The sequence below is a fragment of the Symphalangus syndactylus genome, chromosome 10, assembly GCF_028878055.3.
Source record: "Symphalangus syndactylus isolate Jambi chromosome 10, NHGRI_mSymSyn1-v2.1_pri, whole genome shotgun sequence".
Lineage (NCBI taxonomy): Eukaryota > Metazoa > Chordata > Mammalia > Primates > Hylobatidae > Symphalangus > Symphalangus syndactylus.
In genome coordinates this window covers 6,071,252-6,094,505 of record NC_072432.2, presented here as the reverse complement: position 1 = coordinate 6,094,505, position 23,254 = coordinate 6,071,252, and the positions used below count along the sequence as shown (strand labels likewise).

The 23,254-nt window shown below is 50.4% G+C and overlaps 1 protein-coding gene across 4 annotated transcripts in view; it reads left to right on the top strand.

Moving 5' to 3' along the window:
- Positions 1–2,975: 2,975 nt before the first annotated feature.
- The window catches only part of DIP2C (disco interacting protein 2 homolog C), a 404,917-nt gene continuing 384,638 nt past the window's right edge, over positions 2,976–23,254 (top strand). For 3 of the 4 annotated variants that reach the window (XM_055296324.2, XM_055296321.2, XM_055296318.2), the window contains exon 1: positions 2,976–3,341. In XM_055296324.2, the coding sequence (XP_055152299.1) occupies positions 3,257–3,341 (85 nt within the window). In that variant the 5' untranslated portion in view covers positions 2,976–3,256. Of the gene's footprint in view, positions 3,342–18,944; positions 21,802–23,254 lie in introns of those variants that run through there. The other variant, XM_063609979.1, reaches the window with a different exon arrangement.

The following is a 23,254-nucleotide window of genomic DNA, read 5'->3' as shown; positions in this document are numbered from 1 at the left end:
CAGGAGGGAGCACGTCCAAAAAACAGACACCACAGGTGGGGACTCTCCACGGACAGCTGGGAATTCTGCAGCTGAACCTCAGAGCTTGAAAGAGACAGGAGGAACAGAAAGCAGGGGAAATGTTTAGTGCAGGGCTCGTGAGACCATTGAGGTCAATTAAGGATTTCTTCAGTTTGCAGGCATAGAATCATGGGTTGTACAGCAAGGGGCCTGTGGTCTGTGCTAAGAGGGACTTTTTAGGAAGAGTGATCTGGCAGCCATGGTAGGAAGACTGGATGGAGGCTCTGAAGGCCTGACCTGGGCCATAGCCAGACGCCTGGACAGGAGCAGGTGGTACACAAGAGAAATGCTGTGGGTAAAAGTTCTTGAGGGGACTCAAAGTGAAAGGAAGGCTGCTCTCAGAAATAATGTACATGGGGGAGAGGATTGGTAGGTAGCATGAGTTTGATTGTGGACAGCATGAATTTCAAGGAGATGGTAGGAGTTCCAGATAAAGATGATATCTATCAGGCTCCTGGAAATGTCAGTCTAAGGCCGAGAGCCCACGCTCACACGTGTAATGTGTAGATGCACAAAGTCCTGCTGAAAGGAACCATCAGCTCAAAATCTGAGTTTACAATCGATGTGTTTAATGCAAATTACAAGTTTTCTTTGCAACCAACATCAGTCATAGGATCATATGCAAGTGATTAAGGCCTATCTGCCCATTAAAAAGGGAATATATATATATATATATTTTTTGAGACTCGATCTTGCTCTGTCACCCAGGCTGGAGTGCAGTGGTGAGATCTCGGTTCACTGAAACCTCCACCTCCCGGGTTCAAGTGATCCTCCTGCCTCAGCCTCCTGAGTAGCTGGGACTACAGGCGCATGCCACCATGCCCGGCTAATTTTTTGTTGTTTTTAGTAGAGATGGGGTTTCACCATATTGGCTAGGCTGGTCTTGAACTCCCGACCTCATGATCCACCTGCCTCGGCCTCCCAAAGTGTTGGGATTACAGGTGTGAGCCACCGTGCCTGGCCAGGGAATATATATTTTTTATTCTGACATTATACTGCCCTAAATGGACTTGACGCCATTTATTGCTTGGAATGCACAGTGCATCTTTGCTATAACGAAATGAACCCAGGGCTTTGCTTTGGAGACTGGCGTTTGAATCCTTGTTCTGCTCCCGTTTCTGTCTCTAAGGACTTTTATCTGTGACGTGTAGGGGCTGTGTGGGATCTTCCCCACGGCCCCTGCATTGCTGGTCGGTCTCTTTATCATGCAAAGGGGAGAAATGATGGTGGGGCCACATGCTTGTGCCACCTGTGTCTGTTGCATTGAACGCAGTCTTGAGCGAAGGACGAACCCACGGCGCACACCAGGCGGAGGCACACGGCCCGGCGCAGGAAGCACACGGATTTTGGGGTTCCTGTTTCCCAGCTCATCGTCGAATGTCATTCTCACAATTCCCCACTGAAAGGACCGATCCCTACAGGAAATACACACACCTCTGGCGGTTGCCGCCACTGCCAGATCCATGGGAAGGGCAAAGGTGGGTGAGGCTTGGGCTCTGTCCTCTAGCCGCTTACACTCACAAAGAATACAGAGAAGATAAAAAACGTCAAACGTGATGAGGGCGGGAAGTGGCCGGTGCAGGAAGAGAAAGGAGAGAGATTGTTCTGGACCTGGGGTCAGGGGTGGCTGTGGGTGGCAGAGGCAGAGAAGGGGCAGGCTTTCCGGGGTGGAGGCCGGGAGCAGAGGTCCTGAGGGTCAGCCGCGTTGTCTGCAGGAGCCGGAGTGTGGAGGCCCCAAGGCTGCCATGCAGGTGGGCCCCGGCTGGTGGGGGCTTCGGTCGAAGCGGGGTGGGGGGGTGGGGGGGAGGTGGTAGAGGGTAGGGGGGTGGGGGGAGGGACCTGTGTTCCTGGGGCCCACTCTGAAAGGGGAGTGAGTGCAGCTGGGCCTCAGGGAGCCAGCGCTGGCCCATGTCCCGTGGAGGGCGGGGAGGCGAGGAGGTCTTTAGGAAGCCCTGGCCTGAGGGAGGGGCCGGGCTGGGAAGAGGGGTACCAGGATGAAAAGGAGACCAGGTGTTCGGGGCTTTGTGCAACAGACTGGGGAGGATGTGTGGAGACAGAGGAAGATGATGATGAAAACAACGGGGTCGGTTCTGAGAAGCAGGTAGATACCAAGAGTCACTGGAAGCAGCTGGCTTCGTTTAGGGTTTGTGGCGTTTGGGGTGTCTAGAGGCTTCCAGGGAAGTTGCTCAGTGGACAGTTGGAGATGCGAGGGCCTCCCCAGATGGTCAGGCCTAGAGGCACAGACGGGGCTTCAGCCTCGCCGAGGTGGCACTGAGGCTGGGAGCTGATGACCCCACAAGGAGAAGGGTGGGAACCCTGAGGCCTGCAGCCTGTCCCGGGAGGGCTGGAGCCAGGCTTTTTGGGCCCACCTGACGTTTGGAGATTAGGTGACCCAACCTTGTCCTCCCATCCCCTTTTCACAGATGGGGACACTGACCCTCCAGGCGAAGGCTCAGAGTCGCTCAAGGTCATCTGCTGGTCGCTGCTTTCGAAACTTCCAGCCTAGCTCTCCGTCTCCGCCTCTTAAAATGTTCATTAGCAAAAAACCAGCCCTCCAAGACCCGGGGCACTGCGAGTTTTCGCGCAGACGTCAAGCTGCGGCTCCAGGACGTGATTTTCGCAGAGAGCCGGGTGGACCAGGCTCTGGGGCCGGGCCCGCAGGCTCCGCTGGACGCGCTGAGCCCAGGACAGACAAGACCGCCCCGCCCCGCCCCGCCCCGCCCCGCCCCGCGGGCCCCGCGCCCCCAATCCGCCCCCGAGCGCGCCCCCGGGAGCGCGCGCTTCGCCGACACGGCCGCGCGCCCACTCCCCTGCGCGCCCCCGCTACCGCGCGTCCTCGCGCCCCCCGCGCGCGCCCCGCCCCCGCGGCCCCGTGACGCGCGCGCGCAGAGACGCTCCCGCCGGGCCGGGGCCGAGAGCAGCAGGGCCGGGGCCGGGTCCGCAGCGCCTGCGGGGAGGGGCCGAGCGCGCGCGGGGCGGGCCGGGGCCCGTGGGGCGCGGGGGCGCGCGAGGCGGCCGTGGCGGGGCCGCGCTGAGGAGGCGCCGAGGGGAGGGAGGTCCCTGCGCGCCCGCCGCCCGCCTCCCGCGCCCGCGCCGCCGCCTCCTCCTCGGTGCGGTTCCGCCGGGCGCGAGGAGCCGCCGAGATCTCCGCCTGCGAACAAAGAGGAGGCCGTGCGGGGCGCGGCGCCCGCGGAGCATGGCGGACCGCAGCCTGGAGGGCATGGCGCTGCCCCTGGAGGTGCGGGCGCGCCTGGCCGAGCTGGAGCTGGAGCTGTCGGAAGGTAACCGGGCCCCCGCCCCGGGCCGGGCCGCGCTGTCACCGGGGAGGGCCGCGCGCGGAGGGCTGGGGGCGCGGGGCCTGCGGCGGGGCGGGGGCAGGGCCCAGAGGGGGAGGTGCGACCCCAGCCCGGAGCGTGCGCGTCCCCTGGACCCCCAGACCCCGCGCCCTGGGGACGTTTGTGAGGCCGCGATCCCCCGCGCTCTGGGGACGTTTGTGGGGCCGCGATCCCCCGCGCCGTGGGGAGGTTTGTGGGGCCGCGATTACCCCGCGCTCTGCGGGTGTCTGTGGGGCCTGGGATCTCCCCGCGCTCTGGGGGTGTTTGTGGGGCCGCGATTCCCCGCGCCCTGGGATGTTTGTGGGGCCGCGATCCCCCCGTGCCCTGGGGGTGTCTGTGGGGCCTGGGCGCCGCGCAGGGACGCAGGATGCAGCGGGATCGGCCTTCCCGTGCGCTCTGCGCTGGAGCCGCGGCGTCCTTGGTGCAGCAGCGCGGTGCGCGCCACCTCCTCGCTGGCGGGTTCGGCCTGGAACGCCCGGCCTGATTTCAATGCGAAACTTGTCGTTGGACCCCGGGTTCGATCTCTGGTGGCTCAGGCCGTGCAGCGGTCCTGGTGCGGCCCGGGGGATCCCACCCCCATTGTTCGCGGGCGCTGCGCGGGGAGGGCTGGGCGGAATCGTCAACCTCCTCCCGGGCCGGGCTCCAGCCTTGCCGTCCTGGTCCTGTCGTAGGAGGGTTTGTGGCAGATCGGCCACCGCGGTCTCATGGAGGGTTGTGTACGCCTCATATCTGCTCTTCATGGCGGAGATCATGTGCTCAACTGTCATAAGTTTCAGATCGGGCTTTGCCAGGTCTTTTCCCCAAAACCACTGAAGTTCCCAAATCTGAAATGTTTGATGTGTATTTAGCCGTCTCCGGGCTCATCCTGGTCAGGCCATTCCTGTAACGTGGGGTGGGGTGGGGGTGGGTCGGCGCGTCTCACATTTATATTTGGAGCAGTTTAGCATGGTGAACTTTTTTTGGGTAACGGTTTTGTGAGGGCCGGCAGCCAGAAAGTAAATTCATTCGTGCCAATTTTCACCAGCAGGGAGGAGCTGGTGTTGACTTTATGTTTTCGTTTTTAACACTTTCAGGGCAAAGAAGGGAGTGAGCAGGGGCCATGGTGTGCAGCCAACTGCCTTTCCAGACTTCTAGGGACGGGAAATGGTCCTGTTTTTCAGTTTCAGATGTGGCGTTCTGCGAGGTGTGTCAGTGTCCTGTAGCGTGACACAGTAGGGGGGTGGGGGGGAAGGACAGAGTCTTCCAGGACTATGGGCTTGGCTGCTGCCGTCCTGAGGAGCTGAGGATGAGGAGAGCATGGCTAGGAGGCGGGAGATGCCATGTGCAGGGTTCGGATGTAAACTGCTAAGTAGATTGTGCAGTGCAGACAGCTCGTTTGGTGGGTAAGGAGAGTATCATTTGCAGAAGGTCCACCCTGGTTATCTGATTGTGTCAGCCTTGGATAGGTTTCCTGGCTCGCGTCTCGGCCCAGGTGCACCCCTGCCTGCAGCGCCCGCCGTGTACGCTGTCTCAGGACGGGACTTCTGTGCTGCCTGCATCACACTGACGTGAAGTGTCAGTGCCCCATCCATGTCAGCAGAACGTAGCACCCCTGAGCTCAGCAGGGCGAGCCCCATCTGGGGGTCCCCCACCCACTGCCACCCGAGAAGTTGGACCCACATTTGTTCCCAGAGTCTAGGATGTCGCTGGGAACGGGTGTCCTGTGTTGGGCATTGTGGCCTTTCGAGGTGATGACACTTGCCTGTCAGTTGCTCTTGGAGGGTGAGTGATACAGTCTTGCTGCCCAGACGATGGCAAAGCCACTTTCGACGAAGGTGTGCTCAGCCGAATTCCCCATGAACACCTTGCGTCTGTACAGGTTTTTTAAAAAGGGCTAAATGAGTTTCTTATTGAGAGACCAGGCGGAGAAAGGGGTGTGTGTGTTTGCATGCAGGAAGCCTAATTATGTTTTTTCCTTCCACATGACTCTTGCTGAGATCTGAGCTACACATTTAAGAAGAAAGGGTGAGAGGGTTGCTCCGTGGCTCTGTTCAGCCTCTCTGCACCCTCTGGCCTGTGCTGGCCCCATTGCCTCATCTGTTCGCTGGATGGTCTTTAACTTTGCTGTGAAGTGTGGGTTTGCCCAGGTTGAGTTTATGGGAGTAGTGCTGTAAGGTCATTTGGAATACTCTGTCTCATAACCACATAAAACAGTTTTACGGGCTTAAATTAGATGAATCAACTTGTTTTCCAGTATTGCTTAATAGAAACCCAAGAACTGAAGGATCAAAAATCTGTGTTTCTTTATGTTATTGGACTTCAAAAATTCCTCAACATATCTGCTTTCAGAGTGAAGGCTGAAAACAGCTGTTAATGCTGAATTATTTCCCATCTTCAATCAAAATTCAAGTGGACAGAATTCTTTAAGTTGGTTGTCATCATTTTATTAAAATATCAGAAAATATTATAGAAACATGTGGAATTTCCAGTGCTCATTTCCTACAGAGGAGGATGGAAAAAGTTCCGTTTTAAGCACATAACATAGACTGAAGGAAAGAGCAGAGCATTCCCCTGAGGTTCCTGTGTGGGCTGCCAGCCTGCGTGGGTCACGCATTGTCTAGGTTTCTAGACCCTGGTCCAGTTCTGCTGTGCCCGCCTGCCGGGCGCCGTTACACGCACTGCTGGTGTCCTGCTTTGTGGGGCTGAAGGGCACTTCCTGCTGCAGGGCTGAGGGCTCCATCCTTCTTCCACTGCCCGTCTCTGCCCCGTGCCACCTGATGCCCCTCACAGGGGAAGGCGAGGCCAGCTCACACCACAGAGCACACGGCCAGCAAAACACAAGGGCTCCCTGTGGGGAGAAGTGCTGGGCAGCCCTCCTGTGGGAGCTGATGACCTCGAATCCACGTGGGGATACATTCGGGGTGTGGGGCCAGGGGGGTCATCTCCTCACATACTTGGGTCTGAGTGTGAGCCAGGGAGGAGGCCACGCGGGTAAGGAGGCCACATGGGTTGGGAGGCTGTGCGGGTGGGGAGGCTGTGCAGGTGGGGAGGCTGTGCAGGTGGGGAGGCTGTGCAGGTGGGGAGGCTGTACAGGTGGGGAGGCTGTGCAGGTGGGGAGGCTGTGCGGGTGGGGAGGCTGTGCAGGTGGGGAGGCTGTGCGGGTGGGGAGGCTGTGTGGGTGGGGAGGCTGTGCGGGTGGGGAGGCTGTACGGGTGGGGAGGCTGTACGGGTGGGGAGGCCATGAGGGTGCGGAGGCCCCTCAGGTGAGGAGGCTGTGCAGGTGGGGAAGCCACATGGGGGGAAGGCTGTGCTAGTGGAAAGGCCCCGCAGGTGGAGAAGCCGCAAGAGTGCGGAGGCCCCGCGGCTGAGGAGGCCCTGCAGGTGAGGAGGCCTTGAGGGTGGGGAGGCCTCCAGGTGATCTGGAGCTCCATTCTGGGGAGTGTCAAGGAATGAGAGGGCTGTGGCGGCTTTCTCATACTCCTTTCCCCAGAATATTTTCTTCTCCCTTCTCTTCCCTACACTTTTGCCCTTTATAATTGGGTATTCTTTTTTGTGGCTTTAAAGGGCCTAAAAATAATTTCATTAATAACTGATACTTTACATGGAATTGCCAAACAAATTGGAGCGGAAGCAGAAAACTTCCCCATAAAGACAAACTCATGTGTTATTTATTTTTTATTTTTTGAGACAGGGTCTCACTCTGTCTCCCAGGCTGGAGTGCAGTGGTATGAGCTCAACTCACTGCAACCTCTGCCTCCTGAGTTCAAGTGGTTCTTGTGCCTCAGCCTCTTGAGTAGCTGGGATTACAGGTGCCTGCCACAATACCTGGCTAATTTTTGTACCTTTGTAGAGATGGGGTTTCATCATGTTGGCCAGGCTGGTCTCAAACTCTTTACCTCAGGTGATCTGCCCACCTCGACCTCCCAAAGTGCTGAGATTATAGGCATGAGCCACTGTGCCCGGCCTCGTATCTTATTATTATTTTAAAAAAGATTGCATTTAGCTGTTGATTGAAATTAGGAAGTAAGCTTCTCTGTTGACTGGTCACTGATCTTTTTGGGCAGTGCATGCTTCAGAAGGAGCTCTTTGCCATTTGTTTAGGAGGCGCTGAATTATTTTGATAGAACTCGTGATATAGCCTGCAAACATTGTTGGTTTTTGGCGGAAGAGAAGTTTTGAAAAATAGGTGCCATGTTTTGCACTCTGTGGCTTTGGTAATTGTCAGTGTGTTCCATGCCCACTGACTCCATCCTCCATGCTCTGCTCTGCTAATTAATGTAGCCGATTCCGTTAGCGATCAGTTATGCTCCACAGTAGTGCAGCCTAATGTTTTCTTAGCAGGGGAGAATCTGCTCACGAAGGGACGTGAAGGCTCGCTCACGTGCCAGGTCTCCCTGTGTTGGCTGAGGGACCTGTGTGCGTGTGTTAATATATATATACATATTTTGTTTGAGACAAAGTTTCACTCTTGTTGCCCAGGCTGGAGTACAGTGGTGCAATCTCAGCTAACTGCAACCTCCGCCTCCCGGGTTCAAGTGGTTCTCCTGCCTCAGCCTCTCAAGTAGCTGGGACTACAGGTGCCTGCCACCACGCTTGGCTAATTTTTTGTATTTTTAGTAGAGATGGGGTTTCACCATGTTGGCCAGGCTGGTCTCGTACTCCTGACGTCAGGTGATCCCCCTGCCTCGGCCTCCCAAAGTGTTGGGATTACAGGCGTTAGCCACCGCGCCTGGCTGCGTGTGTTACTATTAGCACATATGAATACGTGTCAAGTACAGAGGCATGGTCTTCACACAGCCTGCACGTTGCTGTCGTCAAAGAGGGGATCCTAAAATGACGGCCCAGTGGGAGGTTTGTAGGTTTGGGGGTGGCTTTTTCAGGGCACTTGGCACAAGGTCACAGACATTTGTGGCTTTCGAATGGAGTTCTGCCCCCCAGCACCCCCAGCCCTGTGCATTTCTTGGAGGTTCCACTCTGTACAGTGAGGAAGTCACATGCCTGTGTAAGAGCTGACCTGGGGGCCGCCTTCCAGAGCCTAAGAGAAGGCCCTGAGGACTCTGTACACATTATCTTCGTTGAAAAGAAATAGTTTACTCTGAAAAACAAATGTGCGAAAGCCGAGCCTCATTGAGCCTCATGGACAGTTTGTTGTAATTGGGAGGAGGGCGGGAGGGTCAGTGGGTTCAGGAGGGTGAGGCCTTCTTGGCCAGGTAGCATTGTTACATCTATCTGAAAGTCACAGATAACTAAGTATCAAGTCGTCACAGATATTTAAGTATCCTGAATGAGATGGCTACCTACATGATGCATTGAAAACATCACTACTGGTTACGTGCAACATGCATTGAAAACGTTGTTACCTGCAGAGTGGCAGCACTGATATATGTGGGCTTTTGAACGTGTGGACTGGAATGTTAAGAGTCCTTCAGAGTTATGACAATAGTTTGATTTCAATGTTCTTTTCTTGGCGAATAAATGCTATGCATCAAATTTAGCCAGGAAGCTAGGAAAGTGAACCCACACGAAGGGTACAGGCCCGTAGGCTGCTCCAGGCGCCGTTAGGGGCCCGAGCCACGCGCTTCCCGCTCAGCCTCCTGAGAGCCATGACGGCGTCTCTGTTCTGCCTCACACTGGACTTGCTAGTTTCATATTGTTATGGTTCCGAGGCTACAAGCGGTTGGATTCTGTGAGTCACTCTCTGTCTTCCTCCTCCCAGCTGCTTTCAAATGGGTCGTCTCTTTTTTTAGAACTGATTTTTTTACGCAGTGATTTATAGGGTGAGTTGTAGCGCTCTCCTGAACTGCAGAGGGAGCGCATTGAGGAACCTGGGTTTTGATGCTGTGCACATTGGCTGAGTCACCAGCCCACGGCCCCGTCAGTCCCATTATTAAGCTCATTTCTTGCTCTTCTCCTTGTTATTCAGACGCCTTAAAAAAAGCAAACTCCTGCTTGCCGTCACTGGCTGAGTTTGGCAAATGGGTGTTTACCCTGGAAAGAGAGGCATTTTGTCCTCTGGAACGTCTACGGCGCCCTTTGGTGAAGTGGTTGGTTTCTGACCCCTCTATCCCGTGGGCATTCTTCCTGCTTCCACCTTCCCTTTCCGAAGGCCTCCACCTCCAGGGCTTTAATCTTCCGTGTGTGTGCCATGCAGAGGTTACCACTATTGTGCCAGTGCCGTTTTTTTTCTGCTGAGGGCCAAAAACTTGCTACATCTCAAAAGAAGTAATTGCATCCATTTGTTCGTGCTGATCGTGAACAGCGCCCTTTAAGGGAGACTAATTGGTAAACCCGGCTGCTGTGGGTGGAAAACAGTGGTGGCTGTGGAACGAGGGCTCCGCCTCTTCAGAGCCTGCACAACCCTCCTGCTTTCTTTCTTCAATATCCAGTAGGGGAGTTAATTTTAATAAACCCTTGAAACCAACCAGGCAGGAAAGTGCTAAGACACTGAGTTGTGAGATTTACAATTACAACCAGCAGCTTCTCATTTTCCCTTCGCTGGGGGTTGCTGCTTCGTTTTTGGGCTGCAGGATATGTTGGTAGCGACATCGGCCCTTTGTGCTGCGCGACTCACGAATTGAGATAATTTTTTTACTAAGTGCTTTGTGCAGTAGGTATGAAAATGGGGAAAGAAGGAACACTGTCCAGGGTAGAGAGGCGTGGAGAGATGCTGTGATTAATGGTGGGTCTTTTCTTCTGGGCTCCTGGTTTTAAATCATTTATTGTTTTGCTAATAGCTTGGAAGATGGTTTTTGTGTCTTAATTAAAAGATTGAAGACTGTGGGCCAGACCCAGACTAATTCCATTGGCATCAGAGAGAGGGATTCTTTACATATTTATCTATAGGCATAATTGATTTTTTTTTTTTTGGCTGAATTATCTGGTTAGTCAAATCATATGTTAGAGAAGTAATATACTATTAAAAATTAAAAAATAAAACATTTATCTGTAAACATATCCCCCTTCCATTCCATCTTTGTCTCTGTGTAATTTTAGAACCCTTGAGTCACGACGTACATAGTTTGTGTTCTTTTAATATCTTGCTACTTCATCGTTCTAATGTTTAATCTTTGGGTTGATGTATCACAGTTTACTTGACCATTTCTTACAGGTGTTTGGTTTAGTTTTTTTTTTCCTTTAACTCTAATGTAAATTTGGGTGTTTGGCTGGTAGTTTTAGCAGGATTTAAGGCAGAGCCTCAGTTAAGGCCTTGTATCGATTTATGGTCCCTAGTTTGAGGAGGGAGGTGGCAATCTGCCCTTCCTTCTAAAATTGATGTGTTAAATCACAGTGGACATTTATTGCATTTTGAGCACTTGGGACTCCCCTGGGGTTCACTGGTAGTGCAAGGTCAGTGCTGAGGACCTTCTGCTGAAGAGGCCCCAGCGTGCCCAGTGCAGGGTCCTGAGTGCGTTGCTGCAGGAAGAAGCCCTGGCCTTTGTCCTCCAGTGGCTGTTGCTCTGGGAAGAGCTGGTTGCTCCAGGAATGAGGTCTATGCTCTGAAGCCCACAGTCAGCAGACCAGCAAAGGTCAGCACAGAAGACCTTATTATGTGAATCATTCATTTAACAAGTATTCATGGAATACGTACTCCGGGCAGTTGGAACTTAGAGTGGAAGGCCACCAGCTCACTGTTGCCTGAGCAGAGGCTTGGTCTCTGGGTCCCTGTTGCAGCCTCCGCTCCTAGGAGGTACACGGTGAGTGTTGGGGGACCCTCCACAGGCACAGTTGCCCAACAGGGACCTCTCCCAAGGGCATCAGCCCTGGGCCCTGAGCTCTGAAGACGAGGAAGGCGTTCCTGGGGCTGACTTCCCTTCTGGATGCTGAGCTCCGCACAGAGAGAAACTCTTTTACAATCACTGCAGTGAAGTTCATAAAACAAATAACACTTTAGAGACTGGGGCCTGTGTTCCCTGGAATTTCTGTGGCCGCAGGTGGTGGCCGTACCATGTGACTGAGGGTCTGTGTTCCCTGGAATTTCTGTGGCCATGGATGGTGGCTGTACCATGTGACAGAGGGTCTGTGTTCCCTGGAATTTCCGTGGCCATAAATGGTGGTTGTACCATGTGACAGAGGGTCTGCGTTCCCTGGAATTTCTGTGGCCGCAGGTGGTGGCCGTACCATGTGACAGAGGGTCTGTGTTCCCTGGAATTTCTGTGGCTGCACATGGTGGCTGTACCATGTGACAGAGGGTCTGTATTCCCTGGAATTTCTGTGGCCATAGATGGTGGCTGTACCATGTGACAGAGGGTCTGTGTCCCCTGGAATTTCTGTGGCCGCACATGGTGGCTGTACCATGTGACAGAGGGTCTGTGTTCCCTGGAATTTCCATGGCCATAGATGGTGGTTGTACCATGTGACAGAGGGTCTGTGTTCCCTGGAATTTCTGTGGCTGCATGTGGTGGCTGTACCATGTGACAGAGGGTCTGTGTCCCCTGGAATTTCTGTGGCCGCACATGGTGGCTGTACCATGTGACAGAGGGTCTGTGTTCCCTGGAATTTCTGTGGCCACAGGTGTGGCTGTACCATGTGACTGAGGGTCTGCATTCCCTGGAATTTCTGTGGCCGCAGGTGGTGGCTGCACCACGCAACTGGGGTCTGCATTCCCTGGAATTTCTGTGGCCGCACATGGTGGCCGTACCATGTGACTGAGGGTCTGTGTTCCCTGGAATTTCTGTGGCCGCACATGGTGGCTGTACCATGTGACAGAGGGTCTGTGTTCCCTGGAATTTCCATGGCCATAGATGGTGGTTGTACCATGTGACAGAGGGTCTGTGTTCCCTGGAATTTCTGTGGCCGCACATGGTGGCTGTACCATGTGACAGAGGGTCTGTGTTCCCTGGAATTTCTGTGGCCGCACGTGGTGGCTGTACCATGTGACAGAGGGTCTGTGTTCCCTGGAATTTCCATGGCCATAGATGGTGGTTATACCATGTGACAGAGGGTCTGTGTTCCCTGGAATTTCCATGGCCGCACGTGGTGGCTGTACCATGTGACAGAGGGTCTGTGTTCCCTGGAATTTCCGTGGCCGCACGTGGTGGCTGTACCATGTGACAGAGGGTCTGTGTTCCCTGGAATTTCCATGGCCATAGATGGTGGTTGTACCATGTGACAGAGGGTCTGTGTTCCCTGGAATTTCTGTGGCCGCACGTGGTGGCTGTACCATGTGACAGAGGGTCTGTGTCCCCTGGAATTTCTGTGGCCGCACATGGTGGCTGTACCATGTGACAGAGGGTCTGTGTTCCCTGGAATTTCCATGGCCATAGATGGTGGTTGTACCATGTGACAGAGGGTCTGTGTTCCCTGGAATTTCCATGGCCATAGATGGTGGTTGTACCATGTGACAGAGGGTCTGTGTTCCCTGGAATTTCCATGGCCATAGATGGTGGTTGTACCATGTGACAGAGGGTCTGTGTTCCCTGGAATTTCTGTGGCTGCACGTGGTGGCTGTACCATGTGACAGAGGGTCTGTGTTCCCTGGAATTTCTGTGGCCGCAGGTGTGGCTGTACCATGCAACTGGGGTCTGCGTTCCTTGGAATTTCTGTGGCCGCAGGCGGTGGCTGCACCATGTGATTGAGGATCTGTGTTCCCTGGAATTTCCGTGGCCGCAGGTGGTGGCTGCACCATGTGATTGAGGGTCTGCGTTCCCTGGAATTTCCGTGGCCGCAGGCGGTGGCTGCACCATGTGACAGGTCCTCTGTCTCAGGAGTTGGTGCCATTGTCTCTATGACTCCCTCGCCTGACACGGAGTGGCAGTTCCTGACTTTATCACTCCCAGGAAGCACACAGGCAAAACAATTCAAAACAATCTGTTTAGAATCTTTGTTTTACTTCCCCATTCCCTTTCTCATCAAATGAAAATTCACATCCCTATAAAGCTGAAAATGGTGTGATCTCCCCTGATGGTCTTTCCAAGGAATTATCAGCAGGTAAACGAGACCGTGTAGGCCAGTTGACCTGAAGTGAAAACAGAAAGGTAAGTCGTGTCACTCGGCTTTGCTGGGAGATTCAGGGTCTTTGTCAGTGCTAGAGTCATCCTAAGCAGGTTATTTGTTGCATTGCAGATCGACACGGTTAGCTGTGTTGGGATTAAACTTACCCAGTGCGGACAGTGTAGCTTAATCCTCATGGAAGGGTGTCAAGTACATTGAAGAGCAGCTGCCGAGCCGGCCATTGTCGGGAGAGGGGCAGGTGCACCTCTCGCTTGGCCCAGTGCTGCAGGAGGCCGGGCTCACGTCAGGCCGTGCATGTGAGCGGGTTGGATTTTTAGCATGCTGGGAGGGTAAAGCACAAACATCTATTTTTAACTTGCGGTGACCTTCTTCTGTGCTGCTTGAGTCTCTGTGGGCCTTTCTCTGTTTCCTTCCTGAGGAGTCTGTGCCAGGGTCCCAAGCGTTCTCTGGGCTGCACCTCTGGGCCTGCCTGCTCAGGAGCCTCCTCCTGGTGGCTGTGGGACCGGGCTGGGCCCACACTGTCAGCATCGTCCAGGGTACACAAGCCCATCCCTCCCCACCTCAGTGTCCCCAGCTGTTGAACGGGGCTAATAAACCGACTGTCAGGATTAATGTGGATCAGATGCGCTCATCTCACAGCCCTGCTTGGTAAATAGCCGCCTCCACTCTGTCCTCCAATATGCTCCTCCATTTATTTTCTTTACCTCCATTTATCCAGGCGATTCGAGGTGACAGTGACAATCAAGAAGGGCGTACAGAGGAAATCTGTGCAAGAGAGCTTGAGGAGCAGACATGGGCGCAGGGAACGCAGTGCGGGGAGCACGGGTGTGGGGAGCATGGGATGGGGAGCACAGATGGGTACGGGGAGGACGGATGCAGGGAGCATGGGATGGGGAGCACAGATGGGTGTGGGGAGGACGGATGCAGGGAGCATGGGCACGGGGAGGACAGGTGCGGGGAGCATGGGTGCGGGGAGGACGGGTGCAGGGAGCATGGGTGCGGGGAGCAGAGATGGGCGTGGGGATCACGGGTGTGGGGAGCATGGGTGCAGGGAGCATGGGCATGGGGAGGATGGGTACGGGGAGCATGGGCACGGGGAGCAGAGATGGGTGCGGGGAGCATGGACATGGGGAGGATGGGTGCGGGGAGCTTGGGCGTGAGGAGCGGAGATGGGCGTGGGGAGCATGGGTGCAGGGAGGACGGGTGCAGGGAGCATGGGCATGGGGAGCAGAGATGGGCACGGGGAGCATGGGTGTGGGGAGCATGGGCACGGGGAGCACGGGTGTGGGGAGCATGGGCACGGGGAGCACGGGTGTGGGGAGCAGAGATGGGCACGGGGAGCACGGGTGTGGGGAGCAGAGATGGGCACGGGGAGCATGGGTGTGGGGAGCATGGGCACGGGGAGCACGGGTGTGGGGAGCTTGGGTGCGGGGAGGCCGGCTGCCGGGAGCACAGGGTATGGAGAGCACGTGTGTGCTTCCTCTGCTCTGACAGATGCTGCCGAGCACGTACTCTGTGCTCAGATGGGTCAGAGCCTCAGTGCGTCTTTTTAAAAAAAAAATCTTTCTTTTTTTAAAGATAGGACTTCTGTCTTCCTGGTGGCCCCTTTTAGTCGATACTCTTTTAAGCCTGCTTTTGCAGAGGAAAGCTGGGAAGGATGGCCTGTATAGGTTCCAGTCTGGGCATATCTGGAAGAATGGCCCATTTTAGGTTTGAGTCTGGTGTATCTGGGGACATCTTTGAACTTTCACTCAGAGTTCCAGAGCCACCTGTAGGGGCTCCCCAAACGTCTGCTGGGATGTTCCCCTCTGCTTGGGGATGATGGAGAGAAGGACCTCACCCTGCCATGACCTCTGAGGTCCTCCTTCCTGGAGGGCAGTGCCTTGGTGGCCATTGTGTGCAGGAGGCTGGGTTGGCACCTTCGGGCTATGCTCTGCAGTGGGGGCTCATGACATGGGCATTCTTGTGCTCTGCACTGGGACTGGTGATGTGGGGCATCCTCGTGCACTGTGGACCACGCGGGGTGCACATGAACCAGGCAGCTCCTGGAATTTGGAGCCTGGCTCTGTCTCAGGCCACCCACCTGTCTGTGGCACTTCTGGGGGATTGTGGGGACTGTATGAGTCTGTGTCTCCACCCTCACTGGCCGGACACCTGTGCCAGGCTGGAGCTTTATGAGATATCACCATCCCCTGTTCTGAGTTGTGTGAATATTTATTTTCATTACCTACTCTCATAAGCTTTCCTTTTTAAATAAAAAAATCAGAGACAGACTTTGAAGTCCCCTGGCCCCACCCTTTGTGGACCTAATGGTATTGCAGAAATTATGGCTTCAATTATGTATAATAACTGGGACTACTTTAAAAGTAACATAAACGAGCAAGGTGGAGTGGCCATTTCAAGCGGTACATCATGCTGGACTCTTAAGTGAACATTATCAGGCTTTCAACGCATTTTCTCTTTTTATTTACTTTGGAGAACATAATGGATGCTCAGAAGCTGTTGGGATTTAGTAACAGGAAGTCATCCTTAAGGAGCTGTTTCAGCGAGGGGCAGTTGGAGTAAATGTCATTCATGAACACACACCCATTCCAAACCAGACAAATAAAGACTTCACTTGTGCTGGGGTTGAAACTTGGTGGCTAGTGTGTCTTTCCTGCCCACAGTGACCGTGGCAGTGCTGTGGGCAGGAAATTCTGGAAACAAGACTTGGTGCCAGTGGTAGTTTTGTGGTGATTCATTTGCTTTCAGCTCAAGTGACTATAGTCTTATTTGCAAATGGCTAGGTCTCCACCAATGGACCACAATACTGACATAGGACAAATGAGAAATAGCACTTGGGTTTTTAACAATTATTCTTTTTAATGGACACATTATAGTACATATCTATGGGATACAGCGTGATATTTCAATACATGTTTATCATATGTAATTAGCAAATCAGGATAATTAGCATGTCCATCATCTCAAACATTTGTTATTTCTTAATGCTGGGTATCTTCAAAATCCTCTCTTCTAGCTGCTTGAAAATATACAATAAATTGTAAACTATAGTCACCCTACAAGGCTATAGAACACTAAACCTTATTTTTCCTAACTAGGTGTAATTTTGTATCCATTAGCCAACCTCTCCCTTTCTCCCTGCCACGCTTTCCTGTCTCTAGAATCCACTATTCTACCCTCAGAGGGTAGAATATCATTTTCCTCATAGAGATCTTTAACCCTCTTGGTTAGATTTCTTCTGAGGTATTTTTATTTTTATATTTTTGTAGCTAAATGGGATTGCTTTCTTGATTTCTTTTTCCACTGGCTCATTGTTGGTCTGTAGAAATGCTACTGATTTTTATATGTTGATTTTGTATTCTGTAAGTTTACTGAATTTGTTTATCAGTTCAAAGAGATTTTTGCTGGAGTCTTTTTTTTTTTTTTTTTAATATATAAAAGCATATTGTCTGAAAACAGACAATTAGAGTTTCTCCTTTCCACTTTGGGTGCCCTTGATTTCTTTTCTTGCCTGATTGCCCTTGGCTAGGACTTTCAGTACTGTGTTGAATAGGAGTGGTACAAGTGGGCATCCTTGTCTTGTTACAGATCTCAGAGAAAAAGCTTAGTGTTTCCCCGTTCAGTATTATGTTAGCTGTGGGTTTGTCACATATGGCCTTTACTGTGTTGAGGTATGTTTCCTTCAGTGCCTAGTTTGTTGAGAGTTTTTATCATGAAGCAGCATTGAATTTTATCAAATGCTTTTTCTGTATCTGTTGAAATGATCCTATGGTTTTTGTCCTTAATTCTGTTGATGTGATATAGCGTGTTTATTGGTTTGTGTTTGTTGAGCCATCCTTGCATCCTGGGATAAATCCCACTTGATCATGGTGTATAATCTTTTTGATTTGCTGTTGGATTCAGTTTGTTAGTATTTCTTTGAGGATTTTTGCATCCGTGTTCATCAGGCATATTGACCTATAGTTTCCTCTTTTTATTGTGTCCTTGTCTTATTTTGGTATCAGGGTAATGCTGGCCTTGAAGAATGAACTTGGCAGAATTCCCTCCTCTTCAATATTTTTGGAATAGTTTGAGAAGAATTGAAATAAAAATTTGTACAATTCAGCTGTGAAGCCACCTAGTCCTGGGGTTTTCTTTGTTGGGAGACTTTTTATTATTACTTAGTCATACATGTTACTCATTATTGGTCTGTTTAGGATTTTCATTTCTTCTTGGTTCCATCTTGGTAGGTTGTACGTGTCCAGGGATCTATCTGTTTCCTCTAGGTTTTCCAATCTGTTGACATATAGTTGTTCATAATAGTCTCTAGTGAGCCCTTGTATTTCTGTGGTATCAATTGTAATTCTCCTTTTCTGTTTCTAATTTTACTTATTTGGGATTTCTTTTTTTTTTCTTAGTGTAGCTAATGGTTTGTCTATTTTATGTATCTTTTCAAAAAACCAACATTTTTTCCCATCTTTTTTTTTTTAGTTTAATTTTATTTAGTTCTTCTTTGATCTTTGTTATTTCTTTTCTCCTACCACTTTTGGATTTGATTTGTTCTTGCTCTCTAGCTAGTTGCAGTTCATTGCCAGGTTGTTTATTTTAAATCTATTTTTTTAATGTAGGAGTTTATTGCTATAAACTTTCCTGTTAATACTGCTTTTGCTGTATACCACAGGCTTTGATATGTGATGTTTCTGTTTTCATTTGTTTCAATAAATTTTTAAATTTCCTTCTTAAATTTCTTCATTGATCTATTGGCTATTCAAGGGCATATTGTTTAATTTCTATGTATTTATACAGTTTTGAAGGTTCTCCTTGTTGATTTATAGCTTTATTCTGTTACAGTCTGAGAATATCCTAGATGTGATTTCAATTTTAAAAAAATATATTGAGGCTTATTTTGTAGCCTAGCATGTGGTTGATTCTAGAGAATGTTCTGTGTGCCGAGGAGAAGAATGTGCATTTTGTATCTGTTGGATGAAATGTTCTGTAAATGTCTGTTAGGTCCATTTGGTCTATACTGTACTTTAAATTCGATATTTTGTTGTTATTTTCTGTCTAGATGATCTCCAGTGCTGAGAGTGGGGTTTTGAAGCCCCTACTATTGTTGTGTTAGTGTCTCTCTGTCTCTCTCTCTCTATATATAAATAAATAAATAAAATAAATAAATAAATAAATAAATATATGTATGTATTTGAGATGGAGTTTTGCTCTTGTTGCCTAGGCTGGAGTGCTGTGGTGGAATCTTGACTCATTGCAACCTCCACCTCCTGCATTCAAGTGATCCTCCTGCCTCAGCCTCCCAAGTAGCTGGGATTACAGGCATGTGCCACCATGCTCGGCTAATTTTTTGTATTTAATAGAGACAGAGTTTCGCCATGTTGGCCAGGCTGGTCTTGAACTCCTGACCTCAGGTGATCCACCTGCCTCCACCCCCCAAAGTGCTGGGATTACAGGTGTGAGGCACTGCGCCCGGCCTCTCTCTCTATTTAGATCTACTAATATTTGCTTTATGTATCTGGGTGCTTTGTTGTTGGGTGCACATATATTAATAATTGTTATGTCCTCTTGCTGTGTTGGTCTCTTTATCATTATATAATTACCTTTTTGTCTCCTTTTTACAGTTTTTGACTTAAATTGTGATTGATCTGAAATAAATATAGCTGCTCTTGCTCACTTTTGATTTCCATTAATGTGGAACATGTTTTTCCATCCTTCATGTTTAGTCTATGTGTGTCTTTACAGCTGAAGTGAGTTTTTTGTAGGCAGCATATAGTTGGTTTTTCTTTTTTTAAATCCACTCAGCCAGTCTATGTCTTTTAATTGGGGTGCTTGGGGTTATTTTGCTGTTGATATCACAGTCCAGACATTAAGATTTTCTCACTTAGTTACTTGTACACAAATTAATATGAAAAGGAAGTAGAGTTTTTCTTTTGTCTCTTTGAAGATAGTGGTGGATTATTACTTTGATTTCCATACAAGCGAGGGACTCACCATGCCTGTTGGAATTTTAGAATTTCTCTCCTGTTATTAGGAACAGCAATGATCTGTAATGGGTTCCTGGAATCCTCCAGTGATGGTCTGAATATCTTAAAAGTTTCCTTTCATGTCTCATTTTCTATTTCTCCCCTAGTAGCCATGCACCCGGGGCAGGAGATGGCCTTGCATTTCGTTGTTTTCTTGACGATTTGTTAGGTTTATTGTTTGACACAGTTAGGATTCTGGATAAAATCAGCCCTTCTGGGAAGTGTGTAAGTCAAACAGGGATGTTCTGGTGGCGTTATACAGGTTTCCCATGCCCCATGAGTACAGGAGTGGCTCCCTGGGGAAGGAGTATGGGCACATGATGGCTGGGAGCCATTCTTGGATGGCCTCATCTTCTGCAGGAATTCTCATGCAGGGAGAAGCAGCACACGGCAACTGAGCTGGTAGGGATTCTGCTGATAGTTTTGATTCTTATGATTTGCTCCTGAAAGGTGATTTGGGATGAAGAGCAATATTTAGAATGCTGACATTCCTTGAAACAAAGATACAGAAAAAATCTTATAATTGCAGGGTGCCTTGTAGTTTTCAGCTGCTCTCATGTGGATCTTTTTTCATCCTTCTGAAATGCTTTCCCAGGAGACAGCATTGTTCTCTTTGTACAGATGAGGAGACTGGGTTTCAAATGGTTAGGAATTCATCGCATGCACTGGAATCTCTGGATTCCTGGAACATTTTCTATTCAAGTATGGATCACGTGGCCTCTAAAGGCTGGCTCACTCTTAACACCAAGATTGGGGATCCAGCCTCACCTCTGGGGTGGGTGGCAGGAGCTCCACAGCCATTCTGGGTGCTCTGGGGTGGGGTGGCTGAGCTGTGGCAGCCCCTCTCAGCTGAGCAGCAAGGCCGGGGAAAGCTCATTCCATTCCCCTTGGTTCTAACCAGGTAGAGGCTTACACTGCACATTTCCTTAGCTGGGAACCTTTAGAACTTTATATTTAAAATCTAGTCTGTGATCCAGGGGGTAGATACATGAGTATTCACTGTACAATTCCTACATTTTTTGTACATTTAAATTTTTTTTATGTGTGTCATGGACGACAAAAGAAATGCAACCCCTCTGAGTTAGCTTTTCTGTATAGCACCTGCTAGAATCAGGAGGCCGGATAGGGGTTAGTTTCATCAGAAATCTTACTCTTTCTGGTCAAGAGACGGCACTATTAAATTCTTGGTTGTGTGGTTTCTGGGAAAGAAATATTCTAAATGAGTTCCAGGAATCACCTCTGTGGCGTTTCTACAGGAAAAGTGACCACTCTTGAAGCTTTGCTGTCACTCACAAGAATGATCGTGACGGTTTCTAGGCGGTCGCCAGCCAATCTTTAGTTCTTTTATGCAGAGTGCTTTTATTCCAAGTGAAGTGCCCTTCTGTTTAATGGTGACCTGCAGTTATTACAGGGATTGCAGCCACATTTGATGGACGTGATCCTGCTCATCTCTGGCTCCCCAGCTTCGCCGCTGGGGCGGGTGGCGGGAGCTCCACAGCCATCCTGGGTGCTCTGCGGTCGGAGTCCCTAGTGGGAGTGGACGGTGCATGGCCGGGACGTTCCTGTCCGATGTTCCACACTGGCGTGCGCGCGTCTCTGGCCTGTTTCCTCCATCCGTGTGTCTGTGGCCTGTTTTCTCCGTGCGTGCCTCTGTGGCGCGCTTCCTCCTTCCATGCGTCTGTGGCGTTTCTTCCGTCCGTGCGTCGGTGGCATTTCTTTCATCTGTGCGTCTGTGGCATTTCCTCCGTCCGTGCGTCTGTGGCCTGTTTCCTCCGTCCGTGCGTCTGTGACGTTTCCTCTGTCCGTGCGTCTGTGGCCTGTTTCCTCCGTCCGTGCGTCTGTGACGTTTCCTCTGTCCGTGCGTCTGTGGCCTGTTTCCTCTGTCCGTGCGTCTGTGGCGTTTTCTCCATCTGTGGATCTGTGGCGTTTCCTCTGTCCGTGCGTCTGTGCCGTTTTCTCCATCTGTGGATCTGTGGCGTTTCCTCTGTCTGTGAGTCTGTGGCCTGTTTTCTCTGTCCGTGCGTCTGTGGCCTGTTTCCTCTGTCCGTGCGTCTGTGGCGTTTTCTCCATCTGTGGATCTGTGGCGTTTCCTCTGTCCGTGCGTCTGTGCCGTTTTCTCCATCTGTGGATCTGTGGCGTTTCCTCTGTCTGTGAGTCTGTGGCCTGTTTTCTCTGTCCACGCTGGAGGCCGTCACTTCTCTCTAGTCATCACTTACTGATCGCTCCCTGTGTGGTCAACCTGTGTCAGGCGTGTGGCATGTGTCCCCTGTGTGGCAGGGGTTTGCGTGACACACAGGGACACGCTCAGGGAGCCGCAGGGATGGGGTCATAGCCACGTAGCGGAGCCCTCGGTCTGAGGGGCTTGGTGCCCACCCAGTTCTTCCCGAAGCGGCCTCGGGGCAGATCCCAGCTCTGCTTCCTCTCCTCAAGGCACCTCATGAAGTAAATTAAGCAAATCCAAGGTAGGAAACAGTTTTGAAATGAGACCTGGTTTCAGGTGTGTGTGGTCATTTCTCTTTACATGTTTACTTTGTATACCCTAAATGATATACTTTTCCACCTGGTATAACAATTAATTACCAGCCATCACTGGTACAAAATTCCGTGAAGGATATTTGAGGAGGGCATAGTCTCAAAAACATGCTTTATTTTCACAGCTGTGATTTGCATGATAAAGCTGTCAGGACTGTGACCTTCTTTTGTTATCTTATTTTTATTTGTAGACCCTTGAGAGGAAGTTATTTAGTGATTACTTAAAATTGTGAAAATAATCTAATGATTAGAGAATCTCATTAGAACAAGTATTATATTTTCTGTTCCTTACGTAAATGAAATCATCTTAATCCAGGCCGATGTTGGCAGGAATGGTCACTTTTAAAATGGGTAAGATGTTTATGTAATGTGCAGCCCTCCCCCTGTATTGTCCCTGGAACATTCCAGAACATCCATCTCAATTCTCACTTGTTGACACCCTACCCTGTTTTGTGATTATTCTTGTTTGCATCAGAATTTTGAATCCACGTACCTGAGATGATACTTACGTATGTGTGTACACATGCATGCATGTACATGTGTGTATGCGTGTGTATGTGCATGTACGTGTGTGCATGTGCACGTGTATATGCATGTGTGTATGTGTGTGCACGTGCATGTGTGTATGTGTGTATGTGTGTACGTGTATGTGTGCATATGTGCGCATGCATGCATGTGCGTATGTGTGCATGCATGTGCATATGTGTGTACATATGTACACACGTACACGTGCATGTGTGCACATGCATATGTGTTCACATGCATGTGTGCACATGTATGAGCATATGTACACGTGTGTACACGTGTATGCGTGTGTATGCATGTGTGTGTGCACAGATATACCTTTTCCTTTCATACAGGCTGTTTTGAGTATTGCTGTTAGGCAGTGACAACTTTCCGTTTCCTTAGTCAGAAAATGGGTAGCTCATCATTAATAAAGATGAGCATTTGATATCAGGAATCCCTAAAAACAATGGAAATTGTCATTTTAAATAAATAAATTCCAAAACAAAGATAGTGTTCTGTACTGTGTGTTTACATTGAACTTTCTTATAAACATTGGTATGAATGTTTCCCACTTATTGGAAATCACATGACTAGTTTAAGCCAAAACGTGGAATATTAATTCTGTCTTCAGATCACTTTTGCATATTTATGATTGCTCTGTTCTGCTGTTCTAGAAGCTCTGAAAACCACTCGGTCTTACCCTAGCTGGTGCCACGGTTGTAAGAATTCAGGGAAACAAGGTGTTTGCCAGTTTAAGTATTTTAGATCTTAAGCTGCCTCTTTATCTGCATCATAAACCAGTCTTAAAGAAAGACACAGTGTGACTTGTAGTGGATTATATCAGTTTTATTTTCTGTGGCTGAATCATCACTCTAC